General features: G+C 36.0%; 1 protein-coding gene across 3 annotated transcripts in view; it reads left to right on the top strand.

Moving 5' to 3' along the window:
• The window catches only part of SESTD1 (SEC14 and spectrin domain containing 1), a 165,063-nt gene that overhangs the window by 67,249 nt on the left and 79,022 nt on the right, over window positions 1-18,792 (top strand). For all 3 annotated transcript variants that reach the window (XM_030802447.1, XM_030802446.1, XM_030802448.1), the window contains exons 2-4: window positions 369-448; window positions 8,221-8,329; window positions 14,852-14,942. In XM_030802447.1, coding sequence (XP_030658307.1) covers window positions 394-448; window positions 8,221-8,329; window positions 14,852-14,942 — 255 coding nt within the window. In that variant the 5' untranslated portion in view covers window positions 369-393. The remainder of the gene's footprint in view (window positions 1-368; window positions 449-8,220; window positions 8,330-14,851; window positions 14,943-18,792) is intronic.

The raw sequence follows: 18,792 nt of genomic DNA, 5'->3' as shown, positions 1-18,792 counted from the left end.
TATTTTTTTTTAGTTACTACTATGTACCAGGCAGTGTTTTGGCCCGAGTATTGCTCTGAGAAAGAATTAAGCCAGTGATTCTCAACCACTTGTGATTTTGCCTACCAGAGGATATTTGGCCATGTCTAGAGACATTTTGGTTGTCGGAGCTGGGAAAGGGAGGTGGTATTGGTTTTTAGTGAGTAGAGGCCAGGGATGCTGCAAACTATTCTACAATGCACAGGATAACTCCCTACAAAAAAAGAATTATCTTGCTCAAAATGTCAGTAGTTCTCAGGTTTAGAAACTCTGGGATAAACTATCATTAGGATATATTTCGTGGAATAATTGTTGTCTTGTAGTTGACATTTGACTTTCTGTGTTTTCAGAATTAAGGAAGTTCACTGGAGTAAAATGGAGGCCTCAGTAATACTACCCATTCTGAAGAAAAAACTAGCCTTCCTTTCAGGTATGTTTTCTTCTTAAAATTTGAAGTGTTTGATATACAAACTTTTTAATAGTTTTTTCTTTGTTAAGTATGACAAATGCATTTTATTTTTTTATGAAAGTTTTGTTTAGAAGGTATTCTAAGACATCTTTAAATTGGAATGAAGAGCTAGGAGAGCTAACTCTGTACTGGTTCTTGGCAGGCCAATTTATTTTTCTAATTTCAATTTTTATTTTAGATTCAGGGTCTGTTGCATGGGTATATTACACGATACTAAGGTTTGGGGTATAATTGATTCCCCTCACCCAAGTAGTGACCATAATACCCAGTAGGTAGTTTTTCAGCCCTTTTCCCCTTCTCTTCCTCCCCCCGCAGTAGTCTCCAGTGTCTGTTGCTCCCATCTTTATGTCCATGTGTGCCCAGTGTTTGACTCTCTCTTACAAATGAGAACGTGCAGTATTTGGTTTTCTGTTTCTGTGTCAATATTCACCTAGGATGATGGCCTCTGGCTGCATGTTGTGGCAAAGGGCATGATTTCCCTGTTTTTTATGGCTGCATAGTACTCTGTGATGTATAGGTACCACGTTTTCTTTATCCATTCCACTGTTGATGGGCACCTAAGTTGATTCTGTGTCTTTGCTATTATAAATAGTGCTGCAAGGAATGTATGAATGCATGTGTCTTTTTGATAGAGTAATTTATTTACCATTGGATATATACACAGTAACGGGATTGCTGGATTGAATGGTAGCAATCCCATTACTGGGTATATACCCAAAGGAAAATACATTGTTTTATAGATTCTCTGTTTTAAGTTCTCTGAGAAGTCTGCAAACCGCTTTCTCCAGTTACTGAACTAATTTACACAACCACCAACAGTGTATACGCATTTCCTTTTCTCTGCAGCCTCACCAGCATCTATTATTTTTTCGACTTTTTAATAATAGACATTCTGACTAGTATGAGATGATATTTCATTGTCAATTTGATTGCATTCTTGTGATTATTTGTGATGTGCATGCTTGTTGGCCACTTGTATGTCTTTTGAGAAATGTCTGTTCATGTCCTTTGCCCACTTTTTAATGGGGTTATTTATTTTTTCCTTGTTGAATTGATTAAGTTCATTATGGATTCTTGGTATTAGACCTTTGTTGGAGGCATAGTTTGTGAATATTTTCTCCTATTTTGTAGGTTTTCTGTTTACTCTATTGATAGTTTCTTTTGCTGTGCAGAAGCTCTTTAGTTTAATTATGTCCTACTTTTCAATTTTTGTGTTAGTTGCAGTTACTTTTGAGGACTTAGTCATAATTTTTTTTTCCAAGGCTGATACTCAGAATTGTATTTCCTAGGTTTTCTTCTAGGATTTTTATAGTTTTAGGCCTTAGGTTTAAGTCTTTAATTCATCTTGAGTTAATTTTTGTATATGGTGAAAGGTATGGTTCAGTTTCATTCTTCTGCATATGGCTAGCAAGTTATCCCAGCACCATTTATTAAATAGGTAGTTCTTTCCCCATTGCATGTTTTGTTGAAGATCAGAAGGCTATAGGTGTGTGGCCTTATTTCTGGAATCTCTGTTCTGTTCCATTGGTCCATATGTCTGTTTCTGTACCAGTACCATGCTGTTTTGTTTACTGCAGCCTTGTAGTGTAGTTTGAAGACAGGTAATGTAATATCTCTGGCTTTTTTCTTTTTTCTTAGAATTGCTGTGGCTAGTTGGGCTCTTTTTTGTTTCCATATGAACTTTAGTTTTTTTCTGTTCTGTGAAAATTGACATTGGTCGTTTGATGCAAATAGCATTGAATTTGTAGATTGCTTTGGGCTGTGTGGCCATTTTAACATTTTAAATATGACGATGGAATGTTTTTCCATTACTTTATGTCTTCTATTATTTCTTTCAGCAGTGTTTTGTAGCTCTCCTTGTAGATATCTTTCACCTCCTTGCTTAGGTGTAGTTTTAGGTGTTTTTTGTGGCTGTTATAAATGGGAATATGTTTTTTGGCTCTCAGTTTGAGTGTTATCGGTGTTTGGAAGTGCAACTTATTTTTGTATATTGATTTTTTTCACCAGGTTTTGGTGTCGGGATGATACTGGCTTTACAGGAGAGGGAATCCCTCCTCTTTAATTTTTTGGAATAATTTCAGTAGGATTGTTACTAGCTCTTCTCTGTATGTCTGGTAGAATTTGGCTGTGAATCCATCTAGTCCAGGGCTTTTTTTGGTTGGTAGATTTTTTTTTAATTACCAATTCAGTTTTAGAACTCAATATTGGGCTGTTGAGGGCTTCAGTTTCTTTATGATTCAACTTTGGGAGGGTCTGTGTTTCTAGGAATTTATCCATTTCTCTAGAGTTTCTAGTTAGTGTGCACAGAAGTCTTTTGTATTTCTGTAGGATCAGTTGTAATGTCACCTTTGTCATTTCTAATTGTGCTTATTTGGATCTCATCTATCTCCTCTCTTTTTTTTCTTTCTTAATCTAGCTAGTGGTCTGTTGATCTTGTATATCGTTTGGTGTTGTCAGCGCCCCCCCCCCCTTTTTTTGAGACAGGATCTCACTTTGTCACTCAGTCTAGGGTGGAGAGCAGTAGTACGAACAAGGCTGACTGCAGCTTTGACCTCCTGAGCTTAAGCGATCCTCCAGCCTCAGCCCTGACAATTAGCTGGGACTACAGGTGTGTACCACCATGCCCAGCCAATTTTTGTATTTTTTGTAAAGATGGGGTTTTGCTGTGTTGCACAGGCTGATCTCAAATTCATGAGCTCAAGTGATTCGCTCACTTTGGCTTCTCAAAGTGCTGAGATTTGAGGGCTGAGCCACCTCGCCTGGCCTCGTTGATCCTTTTAATGTATTTTGGGGTCTCAATTTCATTCACTTCTGCTCTGGTTTCAGTTATTTCTTTTTTTTCCTGTTAGCTTTGGAGTTTGTTCTTGTTTATCTAGTTCCTGTAGGTGTGACGTTACGTTGTTAATTTGAGATCTTTGTAACTTCTTGATGTAGTCATTTAGTGCTATAAACCACCTTCTTAACGCTTTTTGCTGCATCCCAGGGAGTTTGATATGTTGTATCACTGTTTTCATTTATCTCAATTTTTTGATTTCTGCCTTAATTTTGTTTACACAAAAATCATTCAAGTGCAAGCTGTTTAATTTTCATGTAATTGTGTGGTTTTGAGAGATCTTCTTGGTATTGATTTCTATTTCTATTACATTGTGATCTGAGAGTATGGTTGGTATGATTTCAAGTTTTTTTTATTTATCAAGACTTGCATTATGGCTGAGCCTGTGGTTGGTCTTAGAGTATGTTTCATATGCAGATAAGAAGAATGTATATTCTGTGGTTGATGGGTGGACTGTTCTGTAGATGTCTATTAGGTCCAGTTGGTCAAGTGTCAAATTTAAGTTCAGAATGTGTTTGTTTTCTCCCCGATGATCTGTCTTACTCTATCGGTGGAGTGTTGAAATCCCTTGCTATTATTGTGTGGCTGTCTAATTCATCTTGTAGGTCCAAAATTACATTTTTTTTATGAATCTGGGTACTTCAGTGTTGCTTGCATGTATATATATTTAGAATAATGAAGTATTCATGTTGAATTGAACCCTTTATCATTATGTAATGCTCTTCTTTGTCCTATTTTATTATTGTTGGTTTAAAGTCTGTTTTTTCTGATATGAGAATAGTGACCCCTGCTCTTTTTTTGTTTTGTATCTGTGTAATAGATCTTTCCCCAACCCTTTTCTTTGAACCTATCATTATCATTACATGTGAGATGGGTATCTTGAAGACAGCGGATGGATGGGTCTTGTTTTTTGAGTTTTTTGTTTGTTTGTTTGAGACAGGATCTCGTTCTGTCACCCAGGCTGGAGTGCAGTGGTATGATCATAGCTCACTGTTGCCTTGATCTCCTGGGCCCAAGGAGTCCTCCCACTTCAGCCTTTTGACTAGCTGGGACCACAGGCATGTGCCATCATGCCCAGCTAATTTTCTTGTAGAGACAGGTGTCCTTATATATTGCCCAGGCTAGTTTCAAACTCCTGGGCTCAAGTGATCCTTCTACCTCAGTCTCCCAAGTTGCTGAGATTATAGGCATGAGCTACTGTGCTTGGCCAAATCTTCTTTTTGGATCCATCTTGCCATTTTGTATCTTTTAAGTGGGGTGTTAGTCCTTTTACATTAAAGGCTAATATTGATATGTGAGGTTATAATCCTATTTTGAAGTCGTTAACTGGTTGCTTTGTAGTCTCAATTGCATAGTTGCTTTATAGGGTCTGTGGGCTATGTAATTAAATGTGTTTTTGTAGTAGCAGGTGTTCTTTTGTTTCCATGTTTAAAGAACTCCCTTAAGGATCTCTTTGGTCTAGTGGTAATGAATTCCCTTAGGAATTACTTGTATGGAAAAGATTTTATTTCTCCTTCACTTACAAAGCTTAGTTTGGTGGGATGTGAAATTCTTGGTTGGAAATCTTTTTCTTTAAGAATGCTGAAAATAAGCCTCCAGTCTCTTTTGGCTTATAATGTTTCTCCTGAGAAGTCCACTATTAGCCTGACAGGGTTCCCATTGTATGTGATCTGACTCTTCTCTAGCCTCCTTTAAGATTTTTGATGCTCTACACATTTGGAGAAAGCTCTCTAGGAATGAACTATAAAAATAATCCCTGAATGGCGTGAACCTGGGAGGCGGAGCTTGCACTGAGCCGAGATCACGCCACTGCACTCCAGCCTGGGCGACAAAGCAAGACTCCGTCTCAAAAAAACAAAAACAAAATCCCTGAAAATACAGTCTTCTGATACTTATTCTGTTCTGTAATTTCATTAAAATGACCCCTACAAGGTAGATGTCATGATATCTCACTTATACGAAAATGTAATAATTAATAATTGACTAACTGGCATCCAAATAATTGTTTCTGAAATACAGAATGATTAGTTTTTATAACTGTCTTCTAGCTTTTTTCTTCCATCTTCCTCTGAGAAAGTTTCAGTACACTGGAGGAGTTAATATCCATTATTCTGTTTTCACTCTTTGCTGTTCAAAACTGTTTATATACACTTGAATTTATCTTCAGTTATCAACTCAAAGTATGTATCAGCTAAGATGAGTCAAGGGGAAGCTATGAGTGGGAGCATGTATGTATGGTACATTGGGTGTAGTGATCTTCTGGAGTTTGAATCATTGAGTAAATCTCTACATGATTTAGTATAGATACTGTAGCTCTGCCAACTCAGAGTTATTTGGACTGCATTATCTTGCTTTCTCTGTGTTACTCTTTTTTATGTCCTGTCCTAATTGCCTTGATAATACTAATGTCCTTTTTTCAAAGTATGTTATGTCTCTGTATAAATTGACATGTTTTCCTAGTATGTATTATATATTGTATATAATATACTATATTGTATATACAATATATAACAATATATAGTATATGATATATTGTATATAATATATAGTATACAATATATAATATATTACATATTGTATAATAGTAATATATAGTATATACAATATGTAATATATATCATATTACAATACATATTACTATTATACAATATATAATATACTATATTATATATTGTGTATATTATATATACAATATGTAATATATATTGAATATATAATACTATATACTATATTAATACAATATATAATATTAATATATACTATATTATATATTATACTTTGATATGAATGATGATTTTGTAAATATTCTTATTCATAGCTTTGTGCATTTTTTTCTCTTCTATACCTGGAAAGCTTTGTCTATTTTGTACAAGTTCAGCAGTATGCATTTTTATAAGTAGAAGTGGTATAAGGATAATATGCATTTATATTTGTGTTAGGTTTTGTCAGATTGCCCTCCAAGAAGATTGTTTCAATTTCTATTTTTTCCAAGGGTGTGCGAAAATGCCTGTGTTCTCACACTCTTTTCAATAGTAGACATTATTATTCTCTTATAATCTTTACCATGACATTTTTGCATCTTGTGACACTTGTCTCTGTGTAGCATTTGATGCTTTTGACCATAAGTATCTTGAAAGTCTTTTTCCTGTTGGCTTTCACACCTCTGGTACTTTTACACTGGTGATTATTTTATTGTCCCTGAATGAAAGCTGAGGGGGAATGGATTTAAATATAGCCCTGAATGTTAAATTTACCTTCTAAAGACAATTCTACAGTGAGTCAGCGTGCCATAGTCCAGGTGTGAGCCTTTTTTAGGGCTTGGCTTAATGCATGGATAAAGCTTAGCAATTTTGAGGAGTAAATGAAAGACTTCTTAGCCTATTCCTATTAATGCCCTCTCTTGACCATTGATGATTTAAGCCAGTAGTTTTCAAACTTTTTTAGTAATAGAGAAAATTTTTTCAAACCGAGAGAGTCATTCAGGGGATGCAGTTTGAAAACCACTTGTGTTAATCCATTTTTTTTTGAAAAATGACCCTTATATTCTGAACAAAAAAATAGGCAATTGAAGTCATATTGATTGATTAGTAAGTTGAATCACCTTAGAGGGTTATTTGTTGACATTAAACAAAGTGGTTGGATAGCAGTGATGGTTGACCTAATGGAGGACGGAAGTTCATTTACGGTTCATATGTTATGAATTGCACTTATGTCACTAATATGAGTCTTTTTCTTCACACCATTCAGTTTTTAGTGATAGACGTCTAGCGATCATGTGGAATTGTTTCTCTCAGTATTTGCTGCTTTTTAAGCTTCTAAAATTACCTCAAATGTCAGTTTGGTCAGAAGATGGGCTTCAGTATGAAAATCAAACATGTAGGAAACTTCCAAAGACATGATGTGGGTATAAAAGTATTTAAAAGTTACATTATACTTTTGGCACACTGAAAGGAACTTGAACGTACATGGAATGTAACTGTATTCTACTACCTTGATTTCAGACTTCAATATCCAGTTCCCACGCACCCTTCTCAGCTGGGCAGGGCTTTATCTTTATTGTCTTATGAACAGTATATGCCTGTCTGACCTTTGTGAGTTAACTCAGATCATTCCTCATCACAGAATACTGTTTTGACTTGGTTTACAAATTCTACCCATTTTCCTTTCCCTCCCTCCCTCCCTACCTTCCTTCTTCCCTCCGTCCCTCCCTCCCTTCCCTTATTTCCTCTCTCTCTCTCTTCCTCTCTCTCTCTCTCTCTTCTTTCTTTTCTTTTCTTTCTTTCGATGCAATCTTGCTATGTTGCCCAGGCTAGTACTGGACTCCTGGGTTCAACTGATACTCTCGCCCTCAGCCTCCTGAGTAGCTGGGACTTGAGACTACAGACACGCCAATACCCCCAGCTCTGTTTTTCCCAAGTCTTTTCAATGAAACTTTTCACATTTACTGCAGCTCTTAATCATTTTCTAAATCTCTTTTTATAATTTTACATATCTTATAGAACATAACAAACTATCATATTTCTTATGACTTAAATATTTTCTTCCTAGGTTGATTGGAAATTTATTTTATTTTGCTTGCAAATACTTATTGTGCTGGGCACATGAGAGGTGTTTGATGAATTGATTACATTAAGCACACTAAATGGAAGAAATTTAAATAAAGTGATATTTGCTATGTTTGGGTGAAGATTTCATGGGTGAATTTTTTTCCTTTTTTCTAAATTTTCTGTAATTCTCCTATAGTATCATAAACATTTACAATCTATAAGTAGCCATTAGATATTTTCCAAATTATGTCTTAAACTTATCATTATTTTAGTAAGATTGGATTCAAATATATATTATTCAAATTATGCCTTAATATGTATGACATGTTAAATTTAAATCTCTTTTTTAATAGGAGGAAAGGACAGACGGAGTGGCCTCATTTTGACAATTCCATTATGCCTCGAACAGACAAATATGGATGAGCTGAGTGTCACCTTAGACTACCTACTCAGCATTCCAAGGTGACTCTAAAGGTGTCTTTTCTTAAATCTCAGTATGTTTTCATTCAGTTACTAATGATTCTTTCTATTGTTGAAGTATACTTTGCTATCTTATCTGCTTTTATTCACAGTGAAATTATAATTATAGATACTAAAATCAATGACTTATAACTTCATTGCAGATAAAATGCTGATTTTATGCTCTTGATGAATTTAAAGATATACAGATTTCCAAAATGTATGTATTGTCAACTTTTAAGGAACACAGTAACTAAGCATCTATATCATGTAACTTTAGGAAAATTGGAGAATTTAATCAGTAGAAAACATCTTTTATTTAGGTAAGCTATTTCACCATATTGATATAAATATGTCTGCAGGTTTTAATGTATTGAGTGAGTGAAGGCTATTAGGAGTTTATAAATATTTTTATTTTAAAAAATGTCAAAAATGTTTGTTTATATTTTAATCTAAAGGGCCTTTAACTTTAATTTTCACATTTCTTCAGTGAAGATCCAACTTAACCCTCTTTATTTGCCCCAGTCTACCCATGACTTCAACAACAAAAATAAAGCTTCCTCCCCATCTGCTTCTCCCATAATTGGGACTGAGGCACAACTGTGACTGCATATTAGTCATCTGGAGATTTTTTTCAAAATTCTAATGATGGGGGGTTCACTTCCAGAGATTCTGATCCAATTGTTCTTGGGAAGCCTGCTTATCAGAATTTTTAAAAAGTCTTTTAAGCTTCCTGTGTATTTCTAATGTGCAACCAGATTTGTAAACCACTACAATTAAGCATGTAAATGAGGGCAGGTTTCTGTGTGTGTGTGTGTGTTTGTGTGTGTGTGTGTGTACAATGTAGATGTAGAAAAAGGAACACGACTATCTCATATACTGCTCTTAAGTTCTAGCTAGTGAATTTTAAACATTTTCATCAGAGTAAACAATTCTTTATATGTTTTTCCTGTATTTGCATTTTATTGACACAATAGCTTTTTTTCCATTTAAACCACCTTGCAGAGTATGGGGTTAATACAACTGATTTTAATTACACCTGCATCCAATAGTGTTCTATAATTTAATGATTCTGTTGCTGTTTTTTTTTTTTAATATTGTGGAAATAGAGGTCTTCATGTGAAAATTTTCAATTTTTTCAGTTTCTGGGGGTGAAAATGATGAGAACCTGTAGTCAGTGCATTAGTATTAGCATTAGCTAATTGCATTAGCAGTAATCTTGCTAATCCCCCAAGCTGTGGATTGCTAACTTGTTCATCATTAGATAACAAACTGCTTTTTAGGTAACCATGGTTAGCCAGGCTTATAGCTTACAAATTATGAAAAAAAATTCATAGATGGATTCATAGAAGGTTAAATATGTCAAGTGCCATCTGAGCCAACTGCCTTATTTTGTAGTTGAGGAAATTGAAACTCAGAGGTTATGGTTACTTGCCCAAGATCTCACACCTAGTGAGTCGCACAGCTGGGATGAGAGTCCACGATTCCTGACACCAATTTAGAGCCTTTTTGTACTTCAAGTGAATAGAATTCAGTGTAGTTGCATCTCATGTGAAGTCCAGTTCTGAGGTTCAAATGAAAAGCAAAAACTCCTAATTGTCAAAGTTACTCTTGAAAAATGCCTGAGGGTGGATCAGAGACTGTATTATCTTTCCATGAACGTGTTAGGTTTTCCTTCAGCATTGGAGCAAGTTATTCATACTGAATTCCAGAAGACATAGTTAGCTTGTGATTAGGTTTGTTTTAAGAAAATGCATGTTTGTGTATACTGGAATCGCATTCAGTTCAACAGGATGCTCACCCTGTCAGAGGCACTGGGTAACTGAGGGAGGCTAAAGGACTAGCAGATTCATTCACATCTCCGGGCTGATGTTCACTCTGGCGTGGATAAGCAGGAGGTACAGTGGAAGGCAAAATAGCCTATACTATTTAAATTTTCTCTTTCTCATGTAAATGTACATATGATGTTCCTCCAGTGTAAATGATGAATCAGTTTCTGCATATCTACGCGTACCTGCCAACTAGCAGAGAAGGTGTAAGTTGAAGCAATATGAAAGAACTCATTCTAGCAAGGCAAAATAGATACCTGGATACTTTATTTCTTATGATTGTTTTGCTAAAGTTTGGCCTTCTCAAATATTCATGAGAACTCTATCCTTCTGCTTTCTTGGATCAGCCTCCCACAATTTTGGGATTAACAAACGTGGCTGTCAGCTTTTTATCCGTACTTGCCATTTCCTTAGAGAGCTAAGGTGTTTTTGATCTCTCCATTGCGATGCTAGAGAGCAGTTAACTAGATGTGTGATCTTAAAACCAATGTTTTTCATTCAGAGTTTCCACCACTCAGGAGTGCTTTTAAAACATAACCCAACATTTTATTAAAATGTTCATATATGCAAAAAAGTTAAAGGAATTATACGGTGACACCCATATGTCCACCACTTAGAAAATCTAAAACTAATATTGTACTTTGTTTTATTACGTTATCTCCCATGTTTCACCCCTCTTTTTGTCCTAGGAATGTTTTTAAGTTTACCCTAGCAGATCAGGCCCAGCATGTGTCTAGAAAGGTTTTTTCATTTCTGGTAATATCTACATTCTTTTGTGACCTGCTTTTGTCTCCCAGCTTCCAGCTGTTAATGTTTAACTCCTTCCAGCTGTGAACATCTGCCAACATCTCCAGCAGTGTAGCTAGCTAAGGTAGCCTCTTCCTAATAGGAGATGTCCAAAATTGTTTTTTTTGTGCAATGACTTTCTTAACGTTTTGAATATAATAATAGCTTTTCAAAATTCTTGTAAAAATAAGAAGAAATTACTCAATTTCTTATACTTTGTGCTTATTTTTAATAATCACAGGGACAAAGTGTGATATATAGCTATTTTAAGTGAGTAACCTAGCACAGTTGAGAATGGAAGCATTTCTTGACTCTTTTCTACACAGGTTGGCCGTAAGTTTGTTTTGTGTTTCAGATACTAAGTGTACAGTATTTTGGATATTCATGAGTGCTATGAAAACAGCATGGAAAGAGTCAGAGTGATAGAGTGGTGATACTTTACAAAATAAGATGTTATTTTACCAGAGATGATGGAAAGGAGAGGCAGACCCTACAGAATCTGATCAACGAGCGTTGAAGACAGAGGGAGCAGGAAGTGCAAAGGCCCTGAGGCAGGAGCAGGTTTAACATGTTCTGGGAACATCAAGGAGGCTAGTGTGGCTGGAACAGTTTGAGAGAGGAGCACAGTGCTGGGAGAGGGATCAGAAGAGAGTCAGGAGTCAGGTCATGGGAGACCATGCAGGCAATGGCTTCCATTCTGAATGAGATGGAAAGCTATTGTCGTGTCTGAGGAGTGATGTGATGTGTGTCATCTAACATTATTAAAGGCCCTCCGTATTTAAAGCACAGTGCTAGAAGCTGCCAAGACATTTGTAAGATAACATTCTTGCTTTCTGGAAGCATATTATCTAATGAAGATGAATTGTAAACAAGTAATTATAATAAAAGCATAAGTGAAATTAGTGCCATTATGTAAGTACCAGCAGAGCTGTATGAGTGGAAGAGAAGGAGCCTTTAGTTGTAATCAAAGAAATGAGTGAAGATCTGCAGGATGTTGGCCCCAGGAAATCCACTAACATTGTCTTCTGTGTCAAAAGTGAGTGGACTGTTTAGACAGCTTCAACTTTACATGGATGTTTTAACTCAGCTATGTCACCCTTGAACGGCTCAACTGGACTAGGAACTAGGATGCTGGGTCTTAGGTTTTTTTTTCTATTACTGTTCTTAAAGTATAGTTATAAACATGCTAACAGTGGCTATAGGAATTTGTTATTAATGGCACTTCAGGTCCTACAACAGGCCCTTTATAAAGGGTATAACATGCTTCTAAATTAAATATGTTCTTAAAAGCAGTTTAAGCCATCATTCCACTTACAGGGATGAAGCAAAAAACAAAACTATTTCCTTTCAAGTACCTGAAAGACCACTTGGTCTGGCAATTTTGAAATAGTTATCTTTGGATTCTGTGTATTTTCATTATCTAAGTAAAATGTGAGAATATGACAGAGTTAAGCGTGTTTCTAAGTACTCTGAAAGATAAATTTAGAGTATTTTATTCCTTTAAGATCACTACAGATGGTATTTGCAAGCTTCATTACTTTCTTAGTCTTAATGTACAGATTAATTTATAGTGTGCTTTGAAATATAAATGTATTGCTTATATAAAATGTATTTAACAAAACGGTTGTGTAACCTACATCTCAGGGATACAGATGCCAGTGTTGAGAAAGTATCACATTATGAGAATGGCACGTGGCACATTTCTGTTGGTGGGAAGGCCCTCTCCTGGACTGCTGTGTCTTAGCTCTCCTTCCTGAAAAAGGCATTGGTAGAATCCCTGCATTGTTGCCACTACTCCAGACCACTCAACAGCCAGCTACCCTGCCTAGCTGATCACTCTTGGGCTTGTATCCTCTCCTGTGTCATGGTGGTCTTCTTAGATGTTTTGTTGGTGGAGAACTCCAGGAGTCCCCTCATTACTTGAGCCCACAGATAGTCATTGTGTTTCAGGTTTGCTTCTCTCCACAAGTCTTTTATTTGTTTTTAGATAGAGATGGAGTCTTGCTGGTCTCCCGTGCTGGCCTCAAACTCCTTGGCTCAAGCCATCCTCTTGCCCTAGTCTCCCAAAGTGCTGGGATTAGAGACATGAGGCACCACGCCTAGCCTCCTCTGCAAGTCTTTGATTTTCTTTTGCTAACCCACAAGTGATCACTGGATTGGCCTTACCTTTAGTTTTTCCCAAAGAATATTTAGTGGATCCTTTATCTTGTGATGCAAATCCAAAAATAGAGTACTTTTGTTTTATTGAGATATAATTCACATGTCATAAAAATCATCTTTTTAAAGTAGACAATTCGGTGATTTTTAGTATATTCACAGGTTTTGCATCCATTATGCTATCTAATTTCAGAACATTTTTATCAGCCCAAAATAAACCTTGTTCCCATTGGCAGTACTCTCCATTCTTCCCTCCTAACCCTTGTCAACCACTAATCTGCTTTCTGTCTCTAGATTTGCCTATTCTGGACATTTCATATAAATGGAATCGTTCAATGTGTGTCCTTTTGTGTCTGGCGTCTTTTACTTAGCATAATGTTTTCGAGGTTTAGCCATGTTTTAGCATCTGTCAGTAATTCATTCTTTTTTTATGGCTGAATAATGTCTCATTGTTTGGTTATATTGTGTTTTGTTTTTCTCTTCATTAGTTGGTGGACATTTGGATTGTTTCTACTCTTCAGCTATTATGAATTATTCTGCTGTGAATATTTATATGCAGGTTTTTGTGTGAACATATGCATCAGTTTGCCTTACCTCTTGAATACTCTTTTGTTTACTTTGGAAGCTCAGCTTCTGTCCTTGCCTGTTCCCTCCCACTCTAAACTTTTAGCAATATCATCCTCATTTCTTGTGATCTTACTGTTTCTCGGTAGAACAGGACATGACTTCTCCAAGATCCTTCTTGGAACTAGTGTGCATGCTTGGAGGGAGAAGAGGAGGACTAGTAAAGTCCCCTGAACTGTTGGTGGATTTAAATCCCAGGAAAAGGTCTGTTTATTTTTTCCTATAATGTATGTAATTGGGAACAGTTTGAATGGGGACAGGTTTCACTACCAAAATCTTGCTCTGATAAGCAAAGCTGTAGTTCCATTTACTGTATTGGAAGGAGGGCAGTTGAGATCCTTACATTAAGTTGATAAGTAAACACAATAATAATAATAATGATAATGATAGGTATGTAGTTTTGGCCTTTAGAATGGAGTTTTTCTCTCCAGAAATTGTTGTGTTTTACTAGGTTAGACTTCTGGGAAGTGTTTAGTTAATACTTAAATCACTCAATGTAATACAGGAATCCAACACTAAAAATAATATTTTGCTGGTCAAGTGACTGAGAATGCAAAAGTGAGAGCAGAAGTGGGTTAAACATGGTCTATACAAGCTTTTGAATCAGCAAGTTCTACCTCATCTCATTAAATTTCTCCAAAAGAACGCTAAGAAGCCCATTATTGTGGTTTATTAATAACTTACTTTATTTTCTATCTGTTTTGAACTATCACTTCACAAATCTTATACTTCTGGCAGGAAGGTGAGACAAGAAATATATAACACATTTGGCAATTAGTAACTTACTTCACTGTGATCCCATTTTACAGACAAAGAAATTGAGAGACTAGTAGGACTGTTTGAATGTTGCTTTTATTTCTTTACTTTTTAAGACATTTTTATGCTTTTAGAATAATTTTCTTGCCACATTAGTTTGTAAATTGTGAACATTTCCTAAAATGAGAAAAATAAATTGCTTGAGAAAATGAAAGGATACTCTCAAGAATTTTATTTATTGACAATGTAAACTAAACCAAGTGAGATTAATTCTACTCCATATGCGATTAAGTTTTAAACCTTCTTTATTTAGAATTATGAAGAACGAAATCTGGAGCTTGTTTTAATGCTTTGTAATTTTGTTTTGTTTCAGTGAGAAGTGTAAGGCTAGAGGATTCACCGTGATTGTGGATGGCAGAAAATCACAGTGGAATGTGGTGAAAACAGTAGTCGTAATGCTACAGGTAATTTTGGTTTTGTCTATCAGGAAATGGTTTTTATTTTACAGCAACAGATCCTGGTGAAAATGGCAAATGCATTTAATTTATTGGACTGTGCCTGGCTTCCTAGCAGTGACTGAGTTGTGAAAATGCACTTATCACTATTGGATTGTTCAAATTCAACTCCTTAGGTTTGAATTTAAGCAGTTAAGTAAATCTCAACTCTATTCTAATAGGTTTGTAAATGAAAATAATATGTCATGTTTAAGTAATTTAAGAAAGGAGGCCAGTGATTTTCAATGTGTGAGCATTGAAATGATGAGACTCACCTGGGAGCTTTTGCATGCTCTGGTGTCTGTATCATTCTCCCTCTTGCACCCCATTCCGAAACTAGAGGTGGGTGGTAGGATTGGTTAAGTGTCGTTCGAAGAAACTTCTCAGGTGATTCTGGCATGTCTTTCTCTTCTAGTCCCCTATTTCTTACATAAAGCATCAGGATTCATGATGATCTTATTTATTTGTAGCCCAGAAGAAACTTGCTTAACAGCTGTGTCCTCAGGAATTTCAGCCCCTCACAAATTAACATTTAATAAACATCTACGATTACAAACTTTTTGAGATCTGATGCCAGTCTTGTGTTTTATATTTCCTCATGTTCCACACAGAATGTTTATGTGATCCCCTGGCATGTAGTAGGCACCCAGTAGACATTTGTTGATTTATTTTAAGGGTATTGAAGATATGATATGGAAAGGAAAAGTAAAACATTTGAGTGACGGGGAGGGCAGATTGCTCTCATGCACTTGGCCTTCTGTAGAAGGGCTTCTAGAGAGGTAAAATTTGAATTATCCAATTTGAATGAAAGTAAAGAGGGCTTTCCTCACAGGTACGCTGACTTAAATATAGCTCATAATGAAGCAAATACAATGAGAGTAGCTGACGGCAGGCCAGTCTAGGGGAAACATAAGTTGGTAGTAACGTGGAATCATAAACATTCACTTAAGTGGATATCAGTGATATTGAAAGAAAGATCAAGAATTTTAAATGAATTCAACAAATAAGGTAGCTACTTTAGGGTTCTGTGGAAAGGTATATAATTTTAAAATTTAAATGATAACTAAGGAGAATGGTTTTTAACGTTTTATCATTTATTTAGGTTAATTGGGAGAAAGGGATTCAAGGGATAGGAACAAAGTGGTAATTTTAGGTTTTAGTTCTAGTTTTAGTGCTTATTATGTTTCTGGTACTGTGCTAAGCTTGCTATATGAATTATCTCATTTAATTTTGGCCTCACAACCTTACAGAGGTCAACGAGGCTCAAGGATTTTAAATAACTTAAAATTGGAACTTAGTATAGACTAAGTAAGCCCCAGACCTTGACTTTATCCATTTTAAAATGTGTGTTTACCAGTGGCATGTATCTGAGGTGGTCTCTGAATTTTCTACCCATTGCCTCATTCTTCTTAAATGTTTGGCTTATACTTTTCATCATTAGAATCCCCCCACCCCACCTTTTTTTTCTTTGTTTTTTAAAGTCAGGGACTCATTTTGTCACTCAGCCTGGAGTGCAGTTCATGGCTTACTGAAGCCTCCAGCTCCTGGGCTCAGGCAGTCCTCCTGCCTCAGCCCCCTGAGTAGTTGGGACTGGAGGCGAGGGCCACCACACCTGGCTACTTTTTTTTATTTTGTAGAGACTATATTGCTGCAGCTGGTCTCAAACTCCTGCGCTCAGGTGATCCTTCTGCTTCAGCCTCCCAAATCGCTGGGATTACAGGCTAGAATCACTCTTTGGGTTAGAAAGGACATAGCCTCTGCAGGATCAGTTTTTAAGGGAGCACAAATTGGTGTCCTAAAATAACTTTTTCTTTGGAAAAAAAAGTGCGTCCAGCACTTTTATATTTCAAACCTTGAGAATTAACTCTTCCCTGTGAAAGTTGTTAAAATAACTATTAGGTAAGATATCCATTAATTATGACCTTGTGTTCTTCCTTTCATCCTGTCATTCAACTGTGTCACAGATGAGCTGTTTGGGACTTGCTGTTTGAACTGGACTTTGATCAGTGGCAGTTTTGAAGAACAATCAATGGATGATTTAATCCCCTCTTGCGATTTCTTTTCTGATAGGTATTTTAACAACTTTTGGATTTATTAATAGTTAACATTTTCAGAAGTTGCAATGGCCTTTTTACTTCTAGTCAAACAGTTTCTACATATGAAGTCATTCATTGCTTTCATCTCGGAAGGTACTGGGACCAGCTGTTTGGGACCCCACAATGCCTATAACTAGTATTCTCTAAAATGAGGGGTGTGGTTTCTCTTGTTTCTCACAGCTTTCATATTCAATGATTTTGAAATAATAATCTTCCACAAGGCAATATATGAATAAAGCTCAATTTTATCTTAAATTTTCCAGCCCCTCTGATAAAAGTTTTGATACCATTGAATTTATTTTACTTACCTTAGTCACAATCCAGTTGTTGCAGAGGATGCTAGATTTATGATGTGTGCATGTTTACCTCCAAAGGTTTTCCATTTTTCCCTGAATAGTAATAATAGTAATTATTATTATAATTATTCAGTGCTGTAATTTATGGTCTAGAACAGAGGTTGGGCCCTTGAATTTATAAAGTTTTATTGGAGCTCAGCCATGCCCATTCATTTATATATTGTGTGTGGCTGCTTTCATACTATCCTGACAGAACTGAGTGGTAGCAATAGAGACATTATGGCCTGCAAAGCTTAAAATACTTATTATCTGGACCTTTCGGAAAGAATGTATTGACCCCAGGTTCAGAGCATATGAAGTAGTGTAGTAGAACTTTAGTCAGACAGAGGTGGTTTCTATTCAGCTCAATGACTTTTTAACTCTGTTGTCTTAGACAAGTGACTTTGTTTCTCTGAAGCTCAAATTACTCTCCTGTAAAATTAAGAGAATGAGATCTACTTGTTAAAGAGGATTCATTTATTTAACAAATATTTATAGCATGTGTTCTATTATATATGTGAGACATTTGTCATAAACACTGGAAATATAGGGGTGACAGGATAGATAAGGTACCTGCCATTGGGAAGGTTTTATTTTTATTATTTTATATTCTACTTGAAGAGTTAGACAATAAGCAGTTAAGCAAATGTAACAGCCCATGGTGATAAATGCTGTGAAGAAAAATACAGCAGTAAAAGAGACTGAGTCAGATGATGCCACTTTAGGTAGGGTAGACAGGAAGGCCTCTCTGAAGAGGGAATATTTGAATAGAATCTTAAATAAACTGAGGGAGCACTCCTAGGTATAAGGCAAAGGACATTCCAGATAGAGGAAATAGCATGGACAAAGACCTGAAGTAGAACAGACTTTTCATATTGCAGGAGCAGCGAGGTCAGCATGGCTGTTGTGGAGGAGTGAGCTAGGAGGGGAAGGTGTAAGATGAGATCTGAGAGGCCAGCAGGGGCCTGAGCTTGAAGGGCCTTTTAGGTCTTGGTAAGAGATTTGAATTTCATTCAGAGTGCAAGAGAAAGTCAAGCAAGGAGCCTTGTAATGATAGTATTTCAGAAAGCTGGATAGTTTGGGGTTGTTAACAGTGCAGGTGGTAGAACTTGTTGGATTTAAGATACATTTTAAAGTTAGACTCTATAGGACTTGATAAAATATATGTGAAATATTAATTCAATAAATGTTCATTTCAGTTCATTAGGTAGTATAAGTAACCATATCAAGTAAATGTGAAATTGTATTCGTCAAAGATTAGCTTTTTGTCCTCCTCTTAAAGTTAATAATCATGTAAAATCTTGGTCTCATTGTATAATGACTGATAAAAAACTTATTTTAGTGAGAAAATTGACTTTACGTCTTTTGAAGAAATTCTCCAAGATGATT

The sequence above is a fragment of the Nomascus leucogenys genome, chromosome 22a (assembly GCF_006542625.1).
Source record: "Nomascus leucogenys isolate Asia chromosome 22a, Asia_NLE_v1, whole genome shotgun sequence".
Classification (NCBI taxonomy): domain Eukaryota; kingdom Metazoa; phylum Chordata; class Mammalia; order Primates; family Hylobatidae; genus Nomascus; species Nomascus leucogenys.
Note: the sequence above shows the minus strand (reverse complement) of the source record. Positions and strands in the feature narration are given on the sequence as shown.